We start from the raw sequence: 27,976 nt of genomic DNA, 5'->3' as shown, positions 1-27,976 counted from the left end.
CCCTCCAACTTTTCATCCACCCCCACTCTGGCAAGTTTCCCCCACTCACTATCCTCCACCCCCTAGGCTCTAGCACCCTGTTCCCAATCTGCTTTGGGACATTTGTCTTCTTTACAAGAGACTAGGTATTTGATGTAGTGAAGGCTAAAAAGAGAAAAGATGCCAAGTAAAAAAAAATCCACACAAGAGAAATGTTGCAATCTCATCCTTAGCAACTGTTTGGTTGGTTAGTACTGCGTGTAACTCACAGCGGATCCCAGGCACCGGCCTTGGGCAGCGCTACATGCTCAGGCACTATCAGTAACAAGGGGCAAGAGAGGAACATCGGCTCTTGCAAAGCTGTTTCCAGTTTCTGGGCAGGAGGAACACTGTCCACATTTTCTGTTGCTTTGTGTCTTTGTCCCGTGACTTCAGAGGCCCCGCGTGTCTAATGGATCCATCTTTTGCATACGCAATCACGGTGACAATTCCGTGAACATAACTAATGAAAACCTACCACTCCCACTTAAGAATGACAAATGTGATAATAAAACTTCTGGCCACAGAGTTTCATACCAAGCAGCCCAACAGCAGTTACATAGTAGCAAGTGATGTATTTGGCTTACAGAAGCTTGTGTTACTGAAGTTAATGCAAAAGTCTGGCCTTCACTCCCAGTCTTATTAAATATATATCCTAAGGGATCAGAGTCATCTATTATAAATGGCAATAGTCCCGGGTATAAATAAACGTTTCTGTAGAGTTTGGCATCAGTTTTTCAATGTGCTTCCTCAAAGCATTGGGTTTGAGGGGTCAGTTTTGAGGGTGCGCCTGAACCGAGAGGTGTGCAAGGCCGCGACGCCGGGGGCTGCCAGGTTCCCTCCAGGTGGTGGCAGCGGCTGGTTCAGGTCTGAGGGCCACAGTCACAGGTGCTGCAGGGCTTCCTGTCCTTGCTCCATGTAACCGTCGTCACGGTGGGAGCTGGCCCACTGGCCAAAGGACTCCTGGATGTGCACATGCCTCTGCGTGTTGGCCAGACGCTTCTTATCCCGCGAGAAGAAGCTAAACCTTTTGGAAGGAGAGACAGGAATGAGCTCCCGCCCGCCGTGGGTGCGCATTTCAGGACTTTGCAATGCCGGGGACACACAGCAGCCAACGATGGGAGGGAGCAAATCAAGTCGAGGGGTGAGAGTAAAAGTCGGGGTTGCGGGTCAAAGTCATTCTAGAAAGCAGCAGGGGTTCTGTGCGTCATTGCCACGGCACCTTGAGGTGACAGTGTGAACAGGGCGTGCTCACGTGTGACCTCCTACCTTAACCACTGCGAGGGGCTTCTCGTCACAAGTGGAAGGAAAAGCTACTCGGAACACACATCATGGGTTTCTTTACCCTAATGATGCAGAGAAGGCAACACGTGAAAGCCATAGGCAGGCAGGACGGTTCTGACGTAAAAGGTGAATGTGTGTGTGTAGTTACGTGTTTCGTGAACCAGGAAGCTAGGGAAGCAGCACCCCAGAGCCCAGATTCCATGGGCATTCCTGCTGAGGAGGAACTGAGAGTAGGTGATGCATGAAAATGAGACGATTAACAAGTACATTAATAGGACACGTGAACCTCTGACTGGCTGACACTATGTGTGTGAGTGAAATTTGGGAAACATCATTCGGAGGGTCAGAAACTGATTTCTGGCGGAAGCCTTTAGGAGTTATCACTTCTATCAGAAATAGCGATCACGGATCAATCAGAATGAACCATCTGATGCCTCAGAGATCGAGGCAGATATCACAGGCCAAGAGCTTAGAAAGCAGCCCGTTTACAACAAGGCTTGCTTTAACTCCACCTGAACAGACTCGGGCCCTGGCCAGTAGACCAGAGGGCACCCTCCTTGAGTTATTTCCCAAAACCCGTTCTAAGCTGCCATCTGTCTTCTCCCGCCTTCGGTAAGATTCCTTTTATTCTGCCCAAGTTCTCCCACCCTTGAATGTTGGATTCTGACCTTGGTGAGTAATCAGATTGCTATGTTATCTTTCCCAGGGGCAGGGATAGGAGTGAACCACTGAGAAATCCAAGCTTCAGATAAGCTATTTTTAGTTCCCCCTGTCTGTTCCCCCTTTAGCTTTGTGTGCTGGTGTGTGGCTGTGCAGCCCGTGGAGTTCGCTTTCAATCACATCTGGGTGAAATGGTTTTGCTGCTCTGCTGCGACTAGATCCTACAATTGCTTCCTACCAGGAGTGAAGTGGCCTTTCATCGTAAAGCGGGGGCATGCCACATTTATCTGGGGAAGCAGCTAAGGGCTGTTTCCTCTACGACAGGTCCGTGTGGTGGCTAATGAAGGCCCGGTTTGCGTCCCAGGTTACTTGGGGACTCTGCGCAGAGCAGGCCACCGCACAGCAGCAGCACAGCGCTGTTAGGGTCCCCTCTGCCTGACTCAAGCAGATAAGCCACTTGCCGCTTCCTGTCCAAGGGGACACAGACAGATGCAACACATCGGTCCCCTCCTTCGCTTTTCCTTTTTTTAAAAAAGCAAAATCAAATAGCTCGCCGCCAACGGCTTGGCAAGACCGCGGTTTAGGAAGCTGGGGCGCAAAGATGGAGAAGGCAATGTTAGTGTCACTCGGGGTGGGGGCGGGGGTGTCACAGCGGGCGTGGGTTACTGACCCGTCACTTAAAGGACCTTCTTTACTGGATCATGGACAAGGTGGATTTAGAACGGAAACAGAAAAGACAAAAAGAATTATTGGTGACAGAGCCGAGATGTCCACGGCCTCACTCGTGCAGCGCAGGCGCCGTGCGTGGCATGTCTGAAATCGCACGTGACACCCACCGTGGTGGGAGCACGCAGGCGAGGGCCATGCAGCCAATGCGGCCAGAGGAGCCGGGCCAGCCCAGCAGCAGGGGCGGCGAGCATTCCGAAGGCAGAGCTCCACACCAAACCAGACACACGCACACACAGTGCCTACAAGGGAGACTAGCCGTCGGGCGGGCTGCAGCGTGGGGTCATCTAGGATCAGTCCAGCCGCTACCATGGGCATTATGGCTGTAAAGATCCTGGTCAGAAAAGTACAGACAGACTCAGAGACGACTGAAACAGGGAGGCAGGGAAACAGACACACGCCACACACACACACACACCAGCTGAAGGGTTTGCTTCTGTTGTGCGTCCTGGGTGGAAGTCCTAACCCCAGGGCCTCGGAATGCGACCTTCTTTGGAAACAGGGTCCGAGCAGACGTAGCTAGTTAAGTTATATCAGAGTACAGCAGGTTCTCAGAGACAGGCGTGCACACGGGAAGCGTGCCACGTGAGATGAAGGGAAGGGAACAGGGTGATGCTTCTAGAAGCCAACAAAGGCCGAAGACTGCCAGCCAACCACCGGAAGCTCAAAGAGAGGCCTGGAACAGGGTGTCCCTCACAGCCTCGGAAGGAACCCGCCCTGCGACACCTTGACCTTGGAATTCGAGCCTCCAGAACTGTGATACATTTCCATGTTGAAGCCGCCCGGTTTGTGGCACTGTTGCTACGGCATCGCTAGCCCACTACCATGGCACGTGGCAACCACCGAGGGAAGACGGTGCTTATGCAGGCCTGGGCCTGGGGAAGCAAGGGGTCCAGGCCTGCTGTGGGAGCCGGTGGTGACACCCTTGGGTGCCTTCCAGCACATCTGCCCTAACCGCCACGAGCTGCGGGCGCCATGCCCGGAAGGTGACCAGGGGGCCTGGGAGAGGTGGCCAGCACGGCCAGGCTGTACGAGGGCTGAAGCAGAGAGCCTGCTGCTCACCGCCTGCCGGGAGGTCGTAGCCAAGAGCTGCTCGCTGGCCCCTCAGCCAGGCAAGGACAATGAAGAGGAAACACCGCCCAAGCCACCCCTGCGGTGTATTCGAATAGCTTTGCCTCTTTTTTTTTTTCCCTGGAGGATGGTTGAGAAAACATACAAGGTAATTGTCTCCAATGAGGTTTGGGGATTCTCTGTATGTGGGGTCACCTTTGATGGGCCCCACAGGGTAGCTGGCGCCTGGGCAGAACCACCTGGGTGGCTTCTCACGGTGACAAAAAAAGGGGATACTTTTGCTCAATGAACAGGCCCAATCCCTGAGGCCAGGCTAGAGTTAGGTTTCTGAGGGCTCCAGGCCACGCCGGTCTGCACCACCTTTGCCAGGACCCCTCTTAGCATGTCGGGGAGCCCCGAAGGTGTGGTCCTTGTGCAGGGGGGGTGGCCTCCGACGCAGTGAGGGAGGCATTTTGCCTGGAGAGACATTTGCCTCCCTGAACATGCTGGGCCTCATTTGGGATGTGATGGGAGCCGGACCGACGCAGAGGGGCCTTGGGACACACACTTGGAGGGTCCCGGCCGAGGGACTGTCTGTGTGGCCCACTGCACAGATAGCCCCTTGCCTCCCTATCACAGGAGCCTCTGCAGAAGCCCCCTCCTCTAGAGGGACAGCGACTTGCATGAAAGAGACTGGCTTGTTTGGGCACAAGCTTGTGTCCTGGATGTGGCGTAGCTGGCTATAACACCCTGCTACACGCCTGGAAGACGAGCTGAGTGACCCTCCCGCAGTGGCATTTCGGGCAGTGTCACGTGTGGCAACGGAGAGGCTATTTTTAGGCTGAAGTGGAGAGGGCGGTGGGTAGGAGGGCAGGGACAGAATGCTCCGCTGATGCTGGGTGCCTGGGCGGCGCTGACCCCAAGGCCAGCCTTTCCGGGGTGGAAGGCCCGCAGTCTGACCCATAGCCTCTCTGGCTGTCCCTCTGTCCCCACTGCCTGCCTCCGGCTCAGCATCTCTGCCCCAGCACCTCCACCCTGCTCAGCAGAAAGCAGCTGAGTATGCGTCTGTGGGACTCCAACTCAGAGCTGTGGCCACACAGAGGGGACACTGGTGCCTGGCGTCCACTGGGGACGAGGCTGGAGTCACTCAGGCACTCCCGCGTGACCTGCCCAGGCAGTGCCAACCCGGCCTCCCGGGCCAGCAGCTGCTCGGTCACAAGCTATTCTTGGACCATCTCCTGGGCACACTGTTTTGACTGGCAGCAGAGTTTCTGGTTCCCGTGCGCTGTTCAGCCCAGAAATGTAGACTCTGGCATCTGTGGCTCATGGGCACTTGAGAGATAAGGGGACCGGGCAGTCGGCCCACAGCTCGGGACTCGACGAGTTGGGGCGAGGGGGGTGGGGAGGTGGAGCGAGAGAGCCAGGTGGCAACAATAGGCCTGGGCTAAAGGGTTAAATCCTGACCTCCGCCCTTCCCAGCAGCAGAACCCAAGAAGTCCATGCGCTTCTCTGGGCCTCACTTTCTTCATCTGAGAAACGGAGCTAAATGTCCCCACCCTGAATCTCTGACTCGGGGGCAGACACCTTAGTGCTTGAGGCTGGTGAATCCTCTTCACACCTCCATGGCGGTTACAGCTGACTTGGTGGGTGGGGAAAGCGGTCAAGGGCATGAAGCCGAGTGGAAAGCAGGAAAGCAGCCGTGAGCTGCGCTCAACAGACTGTGTGACGAATACCCTGCACGAGCAAGGACCAAGGGGCCAGACGGACCACATGTGTGCCAGGCGTGATGGATGGGGAGGGACACAGGTGTGGAACCCTCTGAAGAACAGCTGCTCCCTGCCCCAGCCCCCAGGGAAAAGCCGTCCCTGCCGCCCCAGGCTCTGGGCTCTGGGGCCATGCTGATGCGGCTCTGCAGCCAACACAGACAAAGGCGACCAGTGTCCCGACCAGGCTGGTCAAAAGCCTTTTGTGCCGGTTTGACTTTTCCAGTGATCCCCGCCGGCAGGGCCTGGGGCCGGCCCCCTGCGCTCTGGGGATGGGAGACCGATTGATTTCTCTCTCCCTCCTGCTTTGTCTCCATATACTGCTCTGTCTCTGTCTGTCTGTCTGTCTGTCTCAGGATCCCCAATTCCAGCTGCTTCTCCTGCCAGGCTCAGAGCCCCAGGTCTTGCTGAGCAACAAGAGGCCATGCTAACTGGGAGAAGGTCTTCGACAATGGGGCCCCAGGGTCCTTCCTGGAACAATCTCAAAAAGAGGGTCAGACAGCACAGCCTACTAGGTGTGGGTAGAAAAACTAGTGGGAAAAAAGCTAATTTCTGCCCTGGCTGGTGTTGCTTAGTGGATTGAGCACCGGCCTGCGAACCAAAGGGGCGCTGGTTCGATTCCCAGTCAGGGCACATGCCTGGGTTGTGGGCCAGGTCCCCAGTAGGGGGTGTGTGAGAGGCAATCACACATTGATGTTTCTCTCCCTCCCTCTCTCTCTTACCCTCTGTCTAAAAATAAATAAATAAAATTTTAAAAAAAACCCACAAAATCGATTCTGCTCATCCTTGGAGGCCTCTGAGTCGCACCCTAGTGCCTCTCCCCACATGCTCCTGGTGGCTCTCCCAACCCCTCCCACCACTGGCTTTTGCAAAGCTCTTGCTGGGGTTTGGGGGAAGAGCTGCGGCCTCCTCTACAGGTGGAAGGCCAAGAGGTGGGCAAACAGTGAGCATGAAGAACTGCAAAGAACTCTCTCCTGCAAAGAACTGAAGCCATAGGCTCGGGGGCCAGGGCTGCCTGGGTTCGAGCCCCGGCTCTACCTCTCATTAGCTGTCTAACCCCAGGCAGGTGATTTTTCTCAGTGCCTCAGTTTCCTTAACTCTGAAACTCTGTCCCATGGGCCATGGCGAGGACACAATGAAGTCATCTGCAGGGACAGGGCCTGGCACACAGTAGGTTCTCAGTACACATCGGCTAACTAGACCGGAGCTCTTGACCCTTTATCTGAAAGACCGCAGGGGCCAATGAACCTGAAATCGTTTGCAGAATTGTGCATGCTCCTCCCTCCCCCACCCACACAGGGAAAGGGCCTGCAAACTGTCAACATGATCCCAAAGGGCCCCTTTGACACCAAGAAGCACTGAAGTGACTTTAAGGCTAACTGAGGGCAAAGACTGGATTGCTTTTCTTGGGGTCCCCACAGCACCCAGAGCGGGACTCTGCATGTACTCTGTACGCACCAGTAAAAACCGGATGGAGAGATGGAGGGACAGGTGGATGAGTCATCAGAAGAACGCACAGATGGGGTGGATCGGGGGCCACTGCAGACCTCCCGGAGCTGGGGCGCCAAGGCTTCAAGCAGCGCGAACCTCCCCCACCAGCCTTATTTGCTGTTCCCAAGGACACAGCCCACCTGACGTGCTCAAGCAAGCCCTGAGACACAGCCACAGGCCCCGAAGCCTCCCCGCCCCCTTGGCCTTTCCCAAACTCTTCTGCCCAGGGATGCCCAGAGGGAACTCGGCATCCAGGTGTAAGATGAACTCCAAGTCAAGGCCAGACCCAGGGTGCTCTGGGGTTAGGCCCATCTCAGCAGGAGGTGGTTAGTGACAAGCCTGGTCCTGGGGCCAGGGCCCAGGAGGAGTGAGTGGCTGTGTGAACTGCCAGGTCAGCTGCGAGCGAGCAGCCCCATGTGCAGGAAGCACATCACTTACAGTCGCTTGATGCCAGACTCTGGCTGGGGGGACATTCTCGGGTGGGCGATGGGCGGAGGCTGGAGCATTCGATTCTCCTCTTCTATTTCTTCACTGGAGGGGTTGAGAGGTGTAAGACAAAAGAGTCAAAAATGCCACGAGAGCCGGAATATTCCAGAAGAGTACTGTCTGATGGTCTGGAAGGGCTTGTACTTAGAATAAAGGGACCTGGGAGGATGGCACCCTCGGCCTGCGGCCCACAGTCTCTCTGCCTGGGGGGCTGGCCACTTAGGAGGAAGGCTCAGCCCGGGAGGCAATGGACACAGGTGCCTAGGGTCCCTTTGGCCCTGCTGGTCAAATGTGAGGCTTTTCAGGAAAGGGACCCACATCTCTATTTTCAGTTTCATTTGACAATTCCAGCCAAACCGAGCTACTTCCTCTTTCCTGTCCTTGCCAAATGCTTGTCTCCGTGCCTCTGTGGTTTCTTTCCTCAGGAATATGCCACCCGCCCTCAACATCTCCATACTTGAATAGTACCCTCCCCTTTAGGGAAAGCCCAGTTCAAATGCCACCCCCTCCATGAAGCCTTCCTGATTTCCACCCCATCCCAAACCAGAAGTGATCTCTCCCTTCATTGAACAGCCAATACACAGTATCAGTGAAACTTTCTTATGTGACAGGCAGGCATACAATATGTTTTCAATAAAAACATTTGGCATCGTCTTTTCTTTGCATCTCTTACTATCCCTGCTGGAGCAGAGGCCCCATCTGGCGTGTATGTCCGTCCTTCTGGCTTTCCATTCCACAGATATTTGCTGTGCACCTACTCTGCGCTAAGCTCCATTCTAAGTGTTGGGAACTTAGCCCTGAACAAGACCAGCGAGGTTTCTGGTCTCATGTTGCTATGGAAACAGACAAGCACACAAGTAAGTTAATGAGCAGGGTTCATGGGGGACGGTGAAAAGGGCCAAGAAGGGAGTGAAACAGGGTAATGTGACAATGACCAGGGCTGGACACTCCTTTGCACGGGGGATAACGGGGTAGGACGGCCTCCATGTGGAGGTGACACGTGACCTGAATCCTGAATGTCCAGGATCAACCATGGGAAGAACGAAGGGGATTGTCTTTCTAGCTGCAGGAGAAGCATGTGCCAAGGTCCTGAGGTAGAAACAGGTGTGACATGCAATGGAGAAACTGAACTTCAAGTTGCATTTTAACTGAACTCATTTACATAGCCCCACGGCTGGCGGCTCCCTTACTGGACAGTGCAGCTTTAGCATGTGCAAGGAGTTCGCTGACCATGGCGCGGAACTCCCCCATCTCTCATCCGCAACTCCAAAATCCAAGAGTTCTAGGCATCAAAAGTCACTTTCTGGACATTCATGGCTGGCAAAACTGGACATGCACTCTCGTGAGGGTGTTTACGATCTTAACTTGTCCCACTTAGTACCTTTCGCTGCGTACGTATTAATGTATGTTATTTGGGGGAGCGGCCCCAGACCTCACCCGTGGTGGCAGGTTATACACAGAACATAGAACATTCCTCTGTAACAGCCAGAAAGGTCTGAATTATAAAATGCACCTGAACCTGAGGATTACAGAAAGAGACTGCGAGTCCCTGGAATGGAGATAGATACAAGCCTTGTCTCCCAGGAGCTAACGGTCCCCAAACTGCACACAACCCCCAGAAGGAGCCAGCCTGGGGGCTCCCAGGGACGCTCACCTCTTATAGTACGCCAGCTCCTCCTGCATCAAAAACACCTTGGACTTGAGCTCATTCCTCTCGTGCAGCACGTCCCGCAGCTCCTGCAGCGTGAATCGGGGGCGGTTGGGGTCCTTGAGCTCCATGGCCGCCTTCTCCGCCTCCGAGACACTCTCTTCCCTGCCCGGCTCCGGCTCCGCCTGCAGGAGGCAGAGATGCTGCTAACGAATTCCTGGCGGCCGCCACCAGCACCCACTCCGCATCCTGTCACACCGACCTGCCCACCCTACCGGGGCCTCAGCAGCTTGCCGAGGCCGCTATTTTAGGAACTTGCGGGGGCCTCCACTCACGTTCTGTGCAGCCCATCCCTCTGGACGCCAAAGCAGGCGGCCACCTGTTCATTGTTTGCCTTCACAACCACCGGGCCCGAGGTCCCGTGTCTCCCCACGTGACTCAGGGTTTCAGTACAAGCAACGTTCACAGGTGGCCAAGGAGAAGAAACAGCACCCACTCCACCCCGCCCACCCCGTCCCCTTCAGAAGCCTGCCTGCTCGCCCTTTCCCGTGTCCTCTCGCATTCTCACCGAGACCATTGCCCACGCGGCGGAAGTTGCTGGAAGCAGAGCATGACCCCGAGTCAGCAGGAAGCAGCAGGCAACGGGGGCAGCAGGTAGTGGACACCGGATACAGCTGCCCCCTGCCAAGCCAGCTGGGCCACAGAGTGTGTGGGGCCTCTTCACACCCAAGAACTAGGGCAGGAAACGCTGGAGGACTGGCTGTCCCCAGAAGCACTGCAGGCGTCTGGGCACACGGCCCGTCAGGTGGGCTGTGTCACTGGTGCCCCCTACCAAGACCATGTACAGCAGGCTCCTGGTATACAGCAGGCGCCCACTAATGCCAGCTCATTTCTCTTCCCCTGCCCAGGTCAGCCATGGAGCATCCCTGATGTCTAATATGTATTCACCATCTATTAGGCGTTAACTTTGTGCCTGCTTGTCGCGGAGCTAATGAGATGAATCAGACAGGGGCAGGTGGAGAGATGCTTCACGTAAATAGACACGTAGAAGGTAATACGGTAAGACAAGTACAAGGGACATCAGACTTGCACTGGGGCGGGTCACAGAGGGCGTGACTGCAGGTGTGGTCTCTGTGCACGGGGTCTTGACGAATGTGTAGGAGTTTGCCAGGAACTCTATTCCCCTGGCCCCCAGCCCCCATTTCCCTGGGTGCTCACTGTATTCTAAAACTTTTGATCAGTAAGTTTACATGACAAGATTTCTGCGTTTGGGGCTTCCTTTTGGATAAAAATGGGAGGATGGGGTCACACTGGACCCACACGGCGACACGGGGCTGGTGTCATGTGGCTGCTGCTCTGTAACATGCGCCCTTTCCTGGCTGCTGACTCCCCACCCCTTCCTCCCCCAACCCTGCTCTGCCTGGGCCCTGCTCATGCGCTCCCTCCACCGCCCCCCCATCTCAGGTCCTGCCATTCACGGGGGCAAGTCCCAGTCTCTTGGGGAGGGGCCTTCTGACAGGTGGCCACCCACCCCGGGGCAGAGAAAAGCCCTTCACGAGCCTCCCCAAACCTCACTGCCGAATTGGCCTTCTGGCGAGCGGCAGGCTCCTCTCCACCTAGCCCTGGATGACCCAAGGGTATCTCTGAGGCCCCGTCTCCCAGACATGCGAGGACCCTATAGACACTAGCTCTCAAGCTGGAGCCTTTCCTTGCTCACCCCACCCCCCAGGTCGTGACCGCCCAACACACCGAAGGGTTCCTCAGAACCTCGGTTCTTTGTCTTGGGTGGCGGGGGGTTGCTGTTGTATGGGGGAGCGACGTGATCCCGAGGCTTCCCCGGGAAGTGTGGGGCTTCCCAGACAGGTTTGCAACCAAGTCGTGGGGCCACTGCCTGGGAGTGCAGAAGAGGGACAGCTTGGGGCTCCGGCTTCCCTGGAGGCCACTGGGCCCTGACGCAGTGCCTGGGGCAGCCCTGGTCGCCAGGCCAGACCGAAACAGACAGCGAAGCCTCGTCCCAGCCCAGCGATCAGGCCCATCGGCAGTGGGCCTTCTAGGCTTACCGCACCAGGGACACGGAGGTGGCCTGGGTTATCGCGGACTGTCCGCTGGTCCCACGAGGCACTGCGGGCACAGCTTGAGGGAGATGCCCCGAGGCCCCAGCGGCTCCCTGGGGAGGTCTCAGAGTCGGCTGACAAGCAATGGGGCCGGTCCAGGGAGGTGTTAGGGAGGCCGTATCTCTGCCGGGGCCTCCACCCCGAGGCCTGGCTCCCCACTGCTGGGCTCATCAAGGCCAAGGTCCGTGCCCCTGGCCCAGCAAGGGGGCGCTGGCTGACTACACCCTGGTCACCCTTGGGGTCTCCCATGCAGGAGTCCGGCCCGAAAACCCCCCATCACAGGATGGCTTCTGTCAGAACTTGTAAGATGGGGACAGCAAGGAAGCGACCATTAACTCCCCAGGGTTCCTACGGATTTTACATGGAGAATCCTTCAGACAGGAGTCCACCTCATTTTCTTTTCACCGTCTGTGAGCACCCGCAGTTAAAACATGAGGGGCTGGGCGAACCGGGAACCCTGCTGAGTGGGGACACGGGTCAGGGCCCCGCGGTATCCGGTTCCATTCCTGCGAAAGGACCAGAACAGGCAGCTCCAGGGGGGGCAGGAAGTAGATTGGGGTGGCCGGGGCTAGGGGCACAGAGATGGGGGTGACTGCTGATGCACTTGGGAACTTTTTGGGGTGATGGAAATGTTCAGATAGTGGTGACGACTGCACAACAGAGAATGCACTGAAAACCACTGGACTGTACACACCGGGTGGCCAGCCTGTACGTCATGTGAACTGCATCTCAATAAAGACGTCATCAGAACGTAGAAGGAGCCTTGTCTCCTGGAGACCACGCTGAACCAGCCTGCACACGATCCCGGGGATGGAGGGGGCCAATCAGAGTGCCCAAGGCTGCTGATGCCTCTGCAGCTCCAGATCCCCCGGTAGCTCCCGCCTCCCCTGACCAATCTAGCCCACCAGCTCGACCACAGCTGGCCTCTTCCTCCCGCCTGGAAGGGCCCGCCCCACTCTGCCCAGCCCACAAAACCCCTCTCCAGGTCTGAAGGCCCGCACCGCCCCCCGCCTCTCAACTCAGAACCCACTGGGCCCCCTCCGCTCCCAGGGCCCTCTACCCCAGCCACACTATTGCAACTACTGGATCGGGTCAAGTCCATTCCCCTCATTGGTCAGATAGGAAACTGACCACCAAGGAGATGGATGGGCCTCAGGTCACACGGCGGCAGCAGGCGGTGAAGCCAACACAAGTGGCTTCCCCGTTTGAGTGACAAGATTCCTGAATTCCACCCCACTCCGAGGGACAGAGTTAAACCCGGCCAAGCTGCCCGGAGCTTGGGAACAGATGCTGGAAGCAGCTCAGCGGGTTAGTCATCACTGCTACCTGATGTTACTCCTCCACCCTGTCCCGCCCTGTTGGTGCCAGAACTGGAAACTGAAACCCACAGGCGGTCGGGCCAAGGAGGTGTGAAGTGTCCTTGTCCTTAGAGAGGCCCGGGGCCGGGCTCGGAGTCTCGTGGCCCAGGCACAACTGGCCCGAGCTCTGTGGGGCCCTGGAAGTTGGATGGGTGGCCACCCCAAGCTTTGCTGAGTGGCTGTCTTTGGCATCTTCCCCCTCTGTCCCACCGCCGTGGATTTGGTCCTGCCCTCACCTTCCTTGCCTGGATTATTGCAGAGGGCTCCCAACGGCTATGTCAGCTGCCATCTCCTTGCCGAGTCAACCTGCCCTCCAGAAGCCCAGAGCGGGTCCTGTCAGTCCCCGCTGAAACCCTGTGGAGGGACCCATGCCCCCCACTGCTCAGGGTTTTGTGTGCGGCAGTCTCGGCCCTGAGTCTGGCTCCGTGGTAGACAACGGCTGTTGTCGCCGCCTGGACTGACTCCGTCCCCACACTTCTGGGGGCTGAGTCGTTGCAATTTTCTCCTGGAGAAACTCTGCCTTCTCGCTTCCAGTGCATATAGCTGGGATGGGCACCACCAGGGGTAGCCATGTGACCACGGAATGAAGAACATGCACATTCAAGATCTCAGGCCACAATGATTGATTGGTTCAGTGGTGGGCCAATGAGAGAGTTCCCTGAGACTTTCGCTGGGAATTTGAGAAAGAGACGATTTCTTTCCACTGGGGTTGCAAAGCTAGTTGAGTACCAGCTTTGGGCCACCTTATGGCAAGAGCCTGAGTGAAAATGACATTAACACAGAGAAAAGCAAAGCTGAGAGAAGGTCAAAGCTCAGAAAGCATCATTTGGGTGCCTGGGACCAGCTATCCGGAAGCTATGCTTAACTCAAAGCTTTTAGTTACACAGCTGAAAAGTCCTTTTAAAAAAATCCTTAACACATTTTAACATAGCCTTCTGTCATTTTCAGCCAAAAGCAGGCCCTAACCTCTCCCTTGTGAGACTTCTCTCTCTCACCTACCTATCTGTCCTTCCAGGTCCCCGTCCTTCAGACAACCTAGCAGTGTCTGGCCTGAATTCAGAAGCTACTTAACGATGGTGCTGGGATCTGAGCCATCCTGACAGTAAGCTCATCTGTCTTACCTCCCACACCTGTAACCCAGGAGACTAGCACGGCGCCTGCAAACCTGACACAATGCAAAATATTGGAAGAAAAAGCAAGCCCTGAGCTTCCCCCCAACAGTTCACCGTGCTTTTCTGAAAGTGCCCCTGTGGCTACAGGCCTGGCCCTGCCCCCACCCCCTGCACGCCAGCCACCTGGCCTCTTCTGCTCCCTGCTGCACAGCCTTTCTCCTGCCACAGGGCCTCGTGCGTGCCACCCCCCGCCCCCGCCTGGAACTCGCCCCCCTTCTGGCTTGTTCTCACTCATTCTTTCCACCACCTCCTCGGAGGAGCCTTTCCGACGCCCCCAGACTAACACGGCACTAACCCAACAGCTGACACTTTACATGAACTAATTCATTCCACTCTCCTGCCAGCAACCTGGGGGTAAGTACTGTTCTCACAGCATGACTCCTGCTTTTGAGAGAAGGAAACTGAGGCACAGAGAGGCTAACTCACTTGTCCAAGGTCGTGGAGGTGGTGACGGGCTAGACCGGAGCTGAGACAGACCACTGGCAGTCACTCCGTGTCCCCCCTCCCCTGCCCCTGCGACCACCAGTCTGTTTTCCAACTCTGTGCATTTGCCTGTTCTGGACATTTCAAATAAACGGAATCGTGCAGCGTGTGGCCTTTGTGTTGGCACTTCCACACAAAAAAAATGTAGCATGTTTTGGGGGTACAGGCTGTAGCAGGGGTCAGAGCTCCGCTCCTTTTCCTGGCCGAGTCACAGTCTCCTGGATGGATGGACCACATTCCTTTATCCATTCATCGGTTGATAGACATGGGGGGTGTTCCTACCTTCTGGCTACTGTGATTAGTGCTGCTCTGAATTTGCAATGTAATCTGTAATTGCTTGAATGAATGAATGAAGAATGGACAGCAGGTGGCCCGGAGCCATCTCTGAGCCTCATGCCCTGGGCTGGAATGCTGGGAGTCCTGGGTCCCAGGCCCAGGTCTGCCCCCCGCTGCTGTGTGTCCTCTAGGCAGCAGCTTGCTGTCTCTGGGCTCTGTTTCTTTAAGTGTAACAGGGAAAACAGAGCACAAGGCAGCCCTGCAGCCCCGAGCCGGACCGCAGACCAGCCCTCCCCCCTCGCCTCAGCAGCAGCTCCCACCTCACCTCGGGCTCCTGCTCGCCATTCTGGCTGAGCTCTCCCTGCAACCTCTCTCGCAGCTTCCCAAGCTCGGCCCGCAGGCTGCCCATCTCCTGCTCCTTGGTCTGCAGATCAGCCTCCAGTTCGACCTTCTGCTCGATCAGGGCCTTCCCCTGGGCCTCCACCACGGTGACGCGGTGCCGCAGGTCGTGGTTGATCTTCATCAGCCGGGTCTGCTGCTGCTGCAGCTGGAGAGACAGAGAGGCCACTGGATGCGGCGGCCACACAGGGGAGCGCAGGCGGCACACTGCCCAGGGCCACCCTCCGCACACGTGTGCCACTCGCTCCGCACGTGTCTGGACTTGTTCGACGTTTGTTCACAGGACTGCGTGGGTGCCGGGGGTGGGACATTTGTGTATTTACTATGATCATTTTAAGACAGATGGAAGATAAGTGTCTTGTTAGTATATTGTGGCAGTTTCCTAGCAGATGGAAGTAACATGCCTTGAGAAAGGGGTGTCCTTTTCTCTCTTTTGATTGGAGAGAGAGGAAGGAGGGAGGGAGAGAGACACACACACACTGATTTATCATTCCACTTATTGATGCATTCATTGGTTGCTTCTTGTATGTACCCTGACCAGGGATTGAACCCGCAACGCTGGTGTATGGGGACGGTGCTCTAACCAACTGAGCTACCGGGCCAGGGACTGGGGTCTTTTCCTAATTCAAGCAGACACGTTGTATAGGCTCTTGGAGCAGCTTGGTGGGCAGGAATGGGGTGGGCCCAGGAACCATTTATTTAAGGGGGAGGCCTCAGGGTCAGAGGGAAGGCTGACGGGGCCTGGGGACATCCCCAGGGCCCGTGCGGCTGGAGTCAGGTCACTGGGCAGGCCCACGTTCCCTCCCGCTGTCTCAGGACGGGGCCCGCCAAGCCTCGGGCAGAATCCCCACCCCACAGAGCCCATGGAATGAGACCTGGGGGACAGAGGAACCCCCTGAGGGGGGTTTCCATCTCTTACGGGAACCTACTGGCCGGAGAATGGACACGGGATAGGGGCTCGTCACTTACAGCCTCTACGTCCTCGTTCTTTAGACCAAGCTCCCGGTCCTTGGCTCGGATCTCGTCGCGCTGCTTGTCCACCACCTCCTTCAGCTTCTTCATCACCTGCCGCTCCCGCTCTGACATGCCTGGGGCGAGGGCGAGACCTACAGGTGAGTCCACCTCCCTGTGCTGCTGAAACCACCCGCCAGCTTCCCGCTGAGATGAGACTGGGCCCCGGCCCCCTCCCACCCCCCCCCCCACCGGCCTCATGTCCCCCCCGCCCCCCCCCCCCTCCCCGGTGCATTAGCCACTGCTATTCCAGGTGCCTACAACTCCCTTCCTTCCCCTCCCCTGTTGGCCCCCCTCCTTCTGGGGCTTCAGCCCGAACAGCACCTCCTCACAGAGGCCTCCCCTTCCCTGACCCCGGCAAAGAATGCCCTCCACCACCCCACTGAGCATCGTCAGAGGGCATGCTACGGTTACCAAGTGTCTCGTGCATTCTCTCCTCTACGGAAAGACGACACTGTGGCAGAGTGACCCAGAGCAGAGGCCCCCCAACCATTAGCTACCGCGAGGCCTCAGGCTGGTCTCTCCCTGCCTCAGTTTCCACATCGACAGAATGGGAGGGAGACCAGCACTACCACAGAGCTGCCGAGAGGACTGATTGAGTCAACATACACACAGCGTGGAGGACGGTGCCCGGCCTGGCGCAGGCGCGCGGGGTGCTGTCTGTCGCCATTTCCTGTCTGTTCCGTCTGCCTCTCGCCCACCAAGTACACGACTGAGCCAGGAGGTGAGCCTTTGCCCGGCCTGTGGGCTGTGTATTCCCCGGCCTGGGAGGTGCCAGCTAAGGGACTGGGTGGGTGAACGAGCTGGGAGGGTGGGTGTTGTATTGGGCTCGTGTGGCCGCTGGGACAAATGACCAACACCATCTGGCAGCTCGGGCACAGCAGGAATTCATTTTCTCACGGTTTTGGAAACAGGGTTTAAAATCAGTCCCAAAGCAAGGTGGCGCCAGGGCTGCGCTCCCTCCAGAGGCTCCGGGGAGAGTGTGCTCCTGCCTCTCCCAGCGGTGGGGGCTGCCTGCATGCCTTGGCCTGTGGCCGCATCACTCAGGTCTCTGCCTTCTCCGTGGTCACACCACCTATCTTCTGTCTACGCGAAATCACTCTGCCTCCCTCTTACAGGGATGCTTGTGACGGCACTTAGGGCTCACCCCAGTAATCCAGGGCGACTTCCCCTGCTCACGATCCTGAACTGAATCACATGCATAAAGATTTTACCATATAAGGTAGCATCCACAGGTCCCAGGGAAGAGGACCTGATATGTTGGGGGCCATTATTCAGCCTCCTACAGGCTGGGGCTCACAGCTAACCCTGCTCCCCAGGAGACCTGGGCTGGGGGGGTGTGGTCAGGCTCAACCACAGATTAAGAAGGGAGGAACATCCCCTATTCCCCTCCCCGCTGGGACTCAGGGACACCTGGCCAGATCAACCAGGCCACATGGGTGATGCCTCAACTACTTCTGGTGTGTGATTCCCTCCTCCACGCTGCTCTCCCATCTGAGTCTTGTCCGCTGGTCTCCCCGCTCCTGTCCTGGACACTCCCAAACAGGCGGTCGCCACCATGAAGGAGCATTCCCAACACCCCTGGGCCATGGCTTGGGGGATGAGAGGGCACTGCTAACACCTCCCCCAAAAGTGTCCCTCGGACACAGTGTGTGCTCGTGCGTGGGGTGGGGCTGGAACGGGCTGGGGGTGGGGTCTGAGAAAAAGCCACAGCAGAGTCTGCGGTTTGCCCTCTGAGAACAGTCTGACCACAGGCTCTGGGGGGGGTGCCGTGGCCCGAGCTCCCTTCATCCAGGCCGGGGCAGGCGCCACTCCTGGAGAAGTCGGGAAGGAAGAACAGTACAGTGGGGGTGGGGGGAGCACGAATCCGAGAAAAGAACCCCAGCTCTGTAACCAGCTGCATGTCACCCACTTTACGGGCATCTGTGGCAGTACGGCCAAGAGGTGCCGAACAGACGGTTAAGGGCTCGGGGTCTGAAGCTGGATTTCTTGGCCTCAGTCCTCGCTTGGCCACCTTTCTGCTATTGACCTCAGCTTGTCTTCTCCTCGCAAGTGGGCATCCTGTGGGGTCCCCCACCTGGGGCACTCTTCTGAGGCTGCACAGGCTAATCGTGCAGAAGGCCTGGCACAGAGCAAGTGCCAGCTGTCATTTCACCCATAAAATGGAAATCCCAGTCCTTCCTGCCCCGGAGATGAAGGCAGAGCTAAGATAAAGTCCAGCAGTGGTTACAACAGAGCCTTGAAACATTAGAGGAGGGTTAAGTATCTTTAATGCACTCACAGACACTGTTAAAAGCTGGACAACTTCTGAACAATCATTTAGTCCCCCGGCAATTCAGGATGCGGAGGTTTAAAGCGAGGACGAGACACCTTTGTAGTGGCAAAAAAAAAAAAAAAAAAAAAAAAAAAAAGGCAACAATCTAAATGACCGCCAGCAAGGAAATCATTAAATAACCAAGGCCCTCTCCACACAGTGTGACGCCATGTAGCTGGTTAAAAGTCGGAGATACAATGTTACATGAGAATAGAAAGTGACAGTCATAGCAGCAGTATTCACAAGGGCTGAATACTGTAGAAACAGCTCAAGTGTCCATCGCAGGACAGATAAACAAAAGGTGGTCCAGCCAATGGAATATTACTCACCCACACAGAGGCGAATTCACACTGTATACCACAGGCGACCCTCGAAAACACGATGCTGAGTGAGAGCAGCCAGACACAAAGGCCGCATATGTTATGATTCCATTTATCTGAAACGTCCAGAACAGGCAAGTACATAGGGACAGAAAGCCGACTAACAGCAGCTTGTATGCCGGGAAGTTCTAAAATTAGACCGTCGTGAAGGCTGTGCAACCCCGTAAATTTAATACACATCACAGAAAAAACTCAATTTCCTTCCTTTTGATGTAAGGGTGCACAGCCAACTCTTCATTGAGCTGAAATCCCTACCACCTACTCTTGGCTTCCTCGTACGTGTGCAGCCACCGGCAGGAAAAGCCAGCGTCGCTGCCCGTGGGCACACCTGTTCTGGGTGGCACCGGGTTTGAGACTTCTCCTCAGACATCCGTACAGTCGGGAGCCACTGCGCCCACTTTGCAGGTGAGCAACCTGAGGGTGGGGCCAGCCAGCCAGTCCCAGTCAGTCCCCTCCCCCTCCGCCTGGTGATGGAGTCGTCTGCCCAGAACTCAAAAATTTCCCAGGCCTGCGAGTGTATCTCTGCACCCCCGTCTCCCAGTCCCATGGCTCGGACGCCTGTAATTTATTTCTGCATGTCCTAACAAGTAGTTTCCATCGTTGCCCTCTAGCTGGCGGATTTCTGAAAACAAGGGGCAGGGAAATGCTTTTGAACCTGGAGAAGGGCAGGGCGTGGGAGACAGCAGAAGGCCGAGGTGGCTCTGAGTGTGGTGCCCGGTGTTAATCGCCCAGAAGGCAGCGCCCTGCCACACGGGGCCGGCTCCTCTCACCCTGCCTCACAGCCATACCCCTAAGTCCTCGGTCTCCCCGAGGCACTCAGTCTAACTCTGCAGGCTGCACCTGCTTCCAGGGACCCTCTGCCCAGTGGCTGTTCCTCCCACAAGAGGACATGATTTGTCCTCATGTCTCCATGGGTCTCCGTACAAAATGAAAAGAACCATGAAAGGCATGCCGACCCCTGCCCAGTCTCTCCACCCAGCGGGGGCTGCTGCTGAGCGAAAACCCCAGCCTCCCGGAGCCAACCCTTTGGGAACCAGAGCCATGAAGTGCGTGCGTCTCAAATCTCGCCACGTGGGCGGTTTCATGACAAGCTGGGCAAGGATGCGGAAAACTGAGCTGAGCTCCCCCCACGGAGGGAGCCGCGTGCCCACGGAGCAACGGTGTGCAAGGCAGCGGCCCTGGGACCCTGAGTTCCCAGGTCACCCCAGAGGCCTGCGGTGCCCTGCAGAAACGTCACAGGTGAAAAGATGGCTAAGGTTCCCCAATAAGCTTGACACAGTTACCATATGACAGCTAGACACAAAAAAACTCGCACCAGAAAGTTCACAGCAGCACTATGCACAAAAGCCCGACCTCGGAAATGACCCCACAGTCCACCCCCCGACGGATGCAGAAGCGACATGTGTCTCTCCAGCAGGTCGAGTATTACTAAGCCGTAAGAAGGAATAAGGAACTCTCTGCCTCAGCTTTTCTCAGCTGCTCACTGAGGAGGCTGGACTGGATGCAGTAACTCATAGTAATAGTAGCTCACACCTGCTGAGTGCAGGTACCGGGCACGATGCTCATCAGTGGACACCTGTTAATCCACTTAATCCTCACAGCAACCTTAGGAGGAAGACCCGGTTATTTCCATTTTTACATGGCGCACCTAGGCACACAAAGGTCACCCAGCAGGTAAGTACTGGGGTCAGGATTCACACCCCGGCCCCTGGCTGTGCAGCCCGCGCTCACGGCCACCGAGACTTTCGATCTCCTTGCGCGAGTCACATCTCGACAAAGGAAACGCACGGTGAAGAAATTCCAGCACCTGCAGCAGACGTCCCCTTTTCTCGTGGTCCCTAATTTCTTACCGGTGTGCTGCTTTCGGCTCAGAGCGTCGTAACCACAAGTTCTGAACTGCAGGCGCCCCCCAAAAGTCCATCTGCCATCCTATTAAACACGGGGGAGGGGGGCCCGGGGAGGGACCCAAGGTGTTTACTCGGATAAAAGACACAGGTCTGAGTGTCCTTGGGGATCAGAGGCGGCCTCGGAGTGGGAAGGAGCCCGCGGGGGGCCGGGACCAAACCCCACTGTCTGTGTGCTTCCCCAGCGCCGGCGGAGGGCCAGGACCAAAAGTGCTGGGTGGCCGTGGGCAGAGTGAGTGACGCGTGACAGCCCCGGCACCGTGCGGGCCTGCGACGAGGACCTGCAGCTTCTCCCTGGCACACCTGGAGTAAAATCTGAACCTCAGCCCCTAAGAAGCTAAGTGACCGGACCCCTGCCGATCCTCCGGACCTCTTCCTGAACCCTTGACCGTCTTCTCCGCTACACTGGCCCTGGTTTCCCATAAACACGGATGCCCCGGGGCCTTGGCACGCGCTTCCCTCCCAGGCTATGTGCCCGGCTCATTGTACCCCTTCATTTGGGCTTCCCTGATTGACCTACAAAAAGAAGCCCCGCACCAAAGCGCCTGGATCCCACCCCCATTCACCTGTCCCGCACCACCGGCCACCGCCTGAACCCAGCCCCAAGCCATTTGTTTACGGATGTGTCACCTTTCTCCTCTGCGCGGGCACAAACTTCACGCTGATGGGCGGTGCCTCCTGTCCGTCGCGCACCCCCAGTGCCCACAGAAGTGAGGGGTCTGTGACTATGGAATGAGCGGGCCTCGCAGTTTCACCATTTGTCACTTAGGCTCCACAATGTCCCCCAGGCGGAGGGATGGTGACAGTAGGAGGCAAAGGTTTGGAAACTAGAACGCACTGCGCCACCACTCAGGGACCACTGCCGCCTGTCACGGGCACCGGTGAGGACAGTGGGAACAGCCTCCTCCCGACCGCCCCCTCTGACCCCCGCCCCCCTGCTCTCACCTTCGTGCTTCTGGAGCTCCTCCTCGGACAGGCTGCTGTCCTTGTGGGAGAGGTTGGTCATCAGCTGCTTGTTCTCTTCCTGCAGCTGGGCGATCTGGGACAGCAGGTCCTGCGCTTCCCCCCGCCACACGTCCTCCACCAGCTCCAGCTCCTGCGGAGGAGACGGGCCGGCGTGGGGCAGCAGCCTGCCGGCGGCAGCCTCCCCCCGGCCCTCGGGAGCAGCTTGGGGTTGCCAGGGCTTTGGGACCCCCTCTTCCCCACAAGCACCAGGCCTTGGCCACCACTCGCCCGCATGGCGACTTTGCCAGCAGTAGAGGTGCCCTTCCTCTGTTAGGGCCCAAGGACAACGCGGGCTCGAGCTTGCACTGCCCCTGTTAACGTCTAGACAGGAGAGAGGAGAGAGGGACTGCGGGGACCCTCACACCCCATCCTCTCTGGGGAGCCCACATCCCTGACCTTTGGGCAGACCCTCCACCAGGATAAATCTCTCTCCAAGGGAGACACAGGCTGCAAAGACCCCGGGGGTGGCCACCTGCCTCCCGAGTCCCTCATGTGTCCCACAGAGACATCTCTTCAAGCGGTCCCATCTCTTCAACTCCCTTCACCGCTGAGCCTCAGTTTCCCTCAGCTGAGGAGCCCTCGTACGGAGGCCCACAGGGAGACGTGAAGGTAAACAAGCTTCATCTATTAAAATAATCTCGTGGATGGCTGTCATCAAAGAAACATAACAACAAGTACCGGCAGGGCTAGGAAGAAACTGCAAACCCCATGCGCTGCGGAGGGGAATGCCAGATGGGGGGCAGTCTGGCAGGTCCTCAAAACCTTCGATATTAGCATATGAGGGGGCCCCCCCAAAAGTGGAATTTTCTGGAGGGTGGGCCCCTTGCAGTTCAGGCTTTCAACACCTTTGCTTGTTTCGTGGTAAGTGATTGACGAGAGCACCTGCCCACACACAGCGGAGTGGTCAGCAGTTTTGGATCAAAAACGGCAAGACCCGCGTGCCCCACCCTCCCTACTCACCCTACCTCACCCCGAGTGACTTTTTTTCCGTTTCCCTGAATGAAACAAGTCCTCAAAGGGAAGCGTTTTGTTGATGTGCAAGAGGTGAAACAAAAAACGGCAGAAGCACTAAAAAGTATCAAAATTGACGAGTTCAGTAACTATTTCGACACTGGCTGCTGCTGCTCAGTGGATTGAGTGCTGGCCTGTGAACCACAGGGTTACTGGTTCGATTCCCAGTCAGGGCACACGCCTGGGTTGCAGGCCAGGCCCCCAGTAGGGGCACGTGAGAGGCAACCACACATGGATGTTTCTCTCCCTCCTGTCCCCTCTGTCTGAAAATGAAATAAATAAAATCTTAAAAAAAACCACCAAACCCTGTTCTGGGCAGTGGAAAAAAGTCTCAATGGATGTGTTGCATCAAAAGGAGAGTATTTTGAAGGTGAGTGAAGTTTAAACATGTAAGAATAAATACACAATTTTAAATAAATTCTGTTTTTTTGGGGTCCTCCTCTGTACGACCCAGCAATCGCACTCCTAAGACCTGCCCAGGAGAAATGAAAACACGTCGACACAAAGACAGGTGCGTCGATATTCAGCGCGGCACCATGCACAACAGCCGAAAGGTCGGAACAGCCCAAATATCCATCGGGGCACCGCGTGCGTGAATAAAACGTGGTCCACCCCCACGGCGGACTGTGACTCGGCCGTGAAAAGGAATGAACCAGTGACACCCGCTACCACGTGGATGAACCTTGAGAACCTCATCCTAAGTGACAGCCGCCAGACACAAAGGGCCACGCCCTGTAGGGTGCCACTAATGTGGAACACCCCGAGGACTGAAACCCAGGCGGCAGAAAGCAGCCTGCAGCTGTCTAGGGCCCGAGGGCTGGGGGGGATCAGCAGTGGCTACTAAGGGGTGTGGGGTTTTTTTCCCGGGGGACGAAAATGTTCTGAAACTGACTGTAGCGATGGTGGCACAACCCTGTGAATAGACTAAAAACACTGAACTGATGCTTTAAACGGGTGGATTATATAATATGCAAATTATATTCAATAAAGCTGTTACCAGAAAAACAAGGTGCTTTGTAAAACCCTAAACTGAACAGAGAGCATCCTCGACGCTGCCTGCATGGGATGTGACCAGTTGAAGGCGTGGACACGACGTGAGTCGCTTCTGCCGCCTACTAGCTGATCTTGGGCAAGCTACTCAATCTTCGGGAGCCATGGAAATGAGGGAGACAGTGTAATACCTACCTCCAGGGGCTGCTGTGAGGACTGAACGGTTCATAGCTGTAAATGGCCTGGAAGAGTGCCCAGCACCCAGAGAGGGCTGAGGATGTGAGAGCAGATTTCTGTCGCTCCTGCAGCCCATCCCAAGCCGGCCCAGGTGGCCGGACGTTAGCATCGCCGCCGTTCCTTTCCTGAATAAGTCCCTAAATCCCATCTCCTTTGTCCGGAAGCTCGCAGCACAGGGGAAATGAGAGGTAATAAGCAAGTATTCGCGCAGCTGGCTCAAGGTCAGCAGGAGAGGTGAAGGGCAGGGCCAGAAGGCGGAAGTGGTGATGGAATGATGGAGTGGGCATGCGACCCTGCCACATGCTGCCGGGGAGGCTGGGAGAAGTCGGGCTCTTCCAGCCGGATCCTCTCTGCTCCCACCTGGCTCGGGCTGAGAGCACAGAGGGCCCCACCGCGTACCAGCCAGTGTAATCAGCTGGGGCAGGCTGGACTGAAGCGGGCACCAGGAGTTAAACAAGCACTGGGTGTAGGAGACACAGTGCAAAAAAAAAAAAAAAAAAGGTAAGATATCTAATTAATAATATGTTTTGTAACTGTGAGAGGTGATGAATGCTAACTTACTCTGGTCATCATGTCACCATCTGTACACACATTGAATCACCCCGCTGTACCCCCAACACTGACACGGTAGGTCAGTTACAGCTCAATAAGAAGAATTTGTCACGCTGATTACACGTCGAAATCGTAAAGGAGTGGGCCAACGTAGGTTTAGAAGGAGAGACACGCAGGTTAGGGCTGTCAGGGTTTACACAACGGCCCGGGGAACTCAAGAGAAGGCCACTCGCCACTGAAACCCTGCTTCTGCCAACCCCCCCATATTTTGGGTAGACTGGGTTTGACACGTTAAAAATTAACCTCATCCGCGTCATTTCCTTCATGTGACAAGCCACATTATATTTCTACGGGATAGCTCTGTACTAGAAATTTGGATCCCTGAAGGTCAAGACCTCATCTGTGGTCACTGTGGTCTCCCAGAACAGTGCCAGGCGCATAGTAGGTACTCAATAAATACATCTGTCTAATGAATAAGTGAACAACGTATGCTATTTGCGTTATATGCAACTGTACCCACACAGCTGCTGCCTTTGAACACCCATCTGTGTGTGTTTTCCACCCTCCCGGTCACCCACCCCCTGCCCGAGGTGGGGCCCCCACCCTCCTCCTCTCTCTCTCTGCCCACATCACCTAGGAGGGCACTTGGCAGGCTGTGGCTCGTCTGTGGGGTTTCTGGCTCGGTAACCAGGTAGAACAAGGAGGAAAGGAAGGGAGGAAGGAAGGGACAAACAGATCAGACCAAGGACATTTTCCGCGTTTGTGGAAGTAATATCTTGAAGTCTTTGAGATGGTGGGAATGGGGTGGGAATGGGGTGGGAACAGGGTGGGAGGGCCCAGAGGATTCTCTCCTGATTCCCCAAGAACACAGTAAAGGGGCTGGGACAGGGCAGGGAGAGCGCCGTCTGATTTAGGAGCGCTCACCCTCAGTGTTTACAAACGAGCCCGGCCTCTGCACTCGCTCGCTGGTGTTTACTCCCCAGCTGACAGCGTTCCAGAGGTGACAAGTGCGGAGGGCTGGGAATTCCGTCCACTCCCTGACCAGGCCAGGCCAGGCCAGGCCCAGTGGCCTCCGATGACTCCGAGGGGTACTACCCAGCCCGGCTGCAGAACTAAAAGCCAGGGGTGGGGACCTGGGTGACGGGACCAGTGTGACCTGGGCTTGGCCCCTTGGTCCCTGCTTATAAGAGGCATGAGAGGGTTTCAAAGATGCCTTTCCACCCTGAGAGATGGGAAGCATCGGGGGTAGGAGTAGTGGTGCCTGGGCTGGTGGCGGGGTCCCCAATCCCCCCTATGAGCACCTCAGTGAAAGCCTCTCCAGGCCTAAAAACATTAACACTTGTAAGCCCCCCACCCCCACCCCCACCTCAATGAGCTGCGCTCTGTCCTGGGGACTTCATGTATATAGACCCCCCTTTAATTCTCGCCCCCACCCGACAGGACAGGTGCTGCTACTGTCCCATTTTACAGCTGAGGACACTGAGGCACAGAGAGGCTGGGCGATTTGCCCAAGATCACAGAGCCCGTGAGCAGCAGGGCTCGAAACCAGGCTGTCTAGCTCCAAGGTCCCTGCTCCTGGGAATCCCGACTCCAATTGCAGGGCCGGGATGGGCCGTTCAGAACCTGCCCCGGGGGTCCAGGAAACAGTGCTGAACTCTCGGGGGGCTTGTGTTCCCTTTCTGACCCCAGGGCACAGGGACCTGTGAGGATGGACACACACAGCCCAGCCTCACAAAACCCACTGCCCTTGACCAACCAAACCCTGCCCCTCTGTGAGGATGGCAGACACAGCCTGGGCTGTAGTCTGTGAACTCTCCCGGACCTCGAGGTGCCTGCGCAACAGGTGATGGCCTCCTGGGCAGGTTCAGAGAGGCTACGTGTACTTCCTGAGGCCACACAGCAAGCCCGAGCCTGTCGGGCACCCGCTTCCCCAAGGAAAGGCGTTTCCTCCTAGTGTGGGTCGGAAGGGTCTGACAAGAGCTTCCCTGGGCTGAGGTTCGGACAGGAAACCACAGTCACCCACTTCCTTTTCTCCAGGCACCTCGTTAGGACTCGGGGCCCAGGGAGGGGCGGCCCTGATTCATGAGCCCAGAGGGAAGGCCGTTCACAGGCTTTAGCTTTAAGTCTGCCAGCAATTTAAAGAGGTGGGGAAAGAGACGGGAGAGCTCTCTCCCCTGGGCTGGGGGCTTGCTCAGCAAATCTCCCCCAACACACACACAGCCCCTTGGTTTTCTCATCTGTGAAATTACGATAACAATTCGCCGACCGGGAGTTCTGTGAGAATTCAAAATAGAATCCAGGAGGGAAAAGCACCTCAGAGCAGAGGTCACTAAACCAGAAGGAACCCTGGGAGGCAAACTGCAAATAGGAACCCAGGGATGGGGGTCCGTGAGCTCAGTGGTTGGCGGTCACGGCCCCTTTGCCCTGAGGTGGGGCTCAGAGGGAAGACGAGAAAAGGGGCCTGGAATGACGCTGTCTTCTCGGGGAACACTGAAGGGCAGGAAGCTGATTTCGTTTCTGAGAAAAGGTCCTCTTATCTAGGTAGGCACTTTAGATAATATCCCATTCAATTCTCCAAAGGTGGGTCCTGTTACTGTCACCGCTGGACAGGTGAGGGATGGAGCACAGAGAGGTTAAGGAACTCTCCCGAGGTCACAGAGCTGCCCAATGGTAAAGGTGGGATTGGAACTCAGCTCTGTCATCCAGGCGGGTCTCCTCCCATCTAGTCCCGGGACACCCACGTGTGCCCGGTGCTGAAAGGCCCTCGGGTCCGGCGGCCCCACGGCCCGCTGGCGGAGGCCGCGGCTCACCTTCTGGTGTTTGCGCTCCTTCTCGATGCGGTCCATCCTCTCCAGGCGCAGACGATCGAGCTCCAGGCGCAGCTCGTCCAGCTCGGGCGCGACGTGGTGGCGGCTGACCAGCACCTCCAGGATCTCCAGGACGCGCACGACCTTGGGCATGAGGCGCGCGATGGCCTCGCAGCCGTGCTGGTCGATGACCCGCTCGAACTCGTGGCCCACCAGCGACGCGATGTCGTACACGTCCATGACGGTCAGCTCCGCCACGTTCTTCTCCAGCACCGACTCGGCGGCCGACCCCGGGTCCTCCTCCATAGCCCCCCGCCCGGCCTCTCCCCCGCGACCCCGCGAACTAGTGCAACTCCCAAACTTGCCGCGGTCGAGGGCAGCGCCCGGCTGGGCCCACCCCGCGCCGGCCCGCGCTTAGCTGGCCCTCAGGCGAGGGCGTCCCGGGCAGGCGGCCGGCGTCGACATGGGCGGAGCGGCGCGCCGGGAGCCGGGTCCACGCGCCGGGTGCGGGGCTCGGCGCCCGCTCGGCCGGGATCCTGCTCCCAAGAGGCGGGAGGAGGAGGAGGAGGAGGAGGGGGCGAGGAAGGCGCGCGTGCGCAGGCCCGCGGCGCCTCCCAAGTTGGGAATCCTAGTTGGGAGCAATGGAGGCGCGGGGTCTGGCTGCAGACCGGGCCGCGCTGCCCTCGGAAACAGTTCTCGCCAGAGGGTCGTGCCCCGGTCCAGGACGTGGGAAGGAAGGGCGGCCGCCGCTGCTCCGGGAAACTTTGGCGGCGGCGAGGCCGGGTGACCGACTCCTCCCCGCAGGGATGCCGCGCGCCCCGCCCCGATCCCGGCCTG

General features: G+C 57.1%; 1 protein-coding gene across 4 annotated transcripts; it reads right to left on the bottom strand.

Moving 5' to 3' along the window:
* Positions 1-59: 59 nt before the first annotated feature.
* On the bottom strand, positions 60-27,976 carry RILPL1 (Rab interacting lysosomal protein like 1). Of its 4 annotated transcripts, XM_045200662.3 has the most exons (9): positions 27,143-27,975; positions 21,483-21,633; positions 15,898-16,016; positions 14,855-15,076; positions 9,133-9,311; positions 7,431-7,523; positions 2,935-3,022; positions 2,633-2,656; positions 936-1,045 (listed from the first exon to the last, which is right to left on the bottom strand). In XM_045200662.3, exons 1-8 carry the CDS (start codon positions 27,443-27,445, stop codon positions 2,654-2,656), a joined length of 1,158 nt encoding a protein of 385 aa, XP_045056597.2. In that variant the 5' UTR covers positions 27,446-27,975; the 3' UTR covers positions 936-1,045; positions 2,633-2,653. The 4 variants fall into 4 exon arrangements, with proteins under 4 accessions (XP_024422732.2, XP_024422733.2, XP_045056596.2 ...); XM_024566964.4 differs by lacking the exon at positions 2,935-3,022 and having other exon boundaries at positions 60-1,045; positions 27,143-27,976; XM_045200661.3 differs by lacking the exon at positions 2,633-2,656 and having other exon boundaries at positions 906-1,045; positions 27,143-27,973.

Source organism: Desmodus rotundus, chromosome 7, assembly GCF_022682495.2.
Source record: "Desmodus rotundus isolate HL8 chromosome 7, HLdesRot8A.1, whole genome shotgun sequence".
In the NCBI taxonomy this organism is placed as follows: Eukaryota; Metazoa; Chordata; class Mammalia; order Chiroptera; family Phyllostomidae; genus Desmodus; species Desmodus rotundus.
The sequence above is the reverse complement of the archived record's forward strand: the minus strand, read 5'-3'. Positions and strand labels throughout refer to the sequence as shown.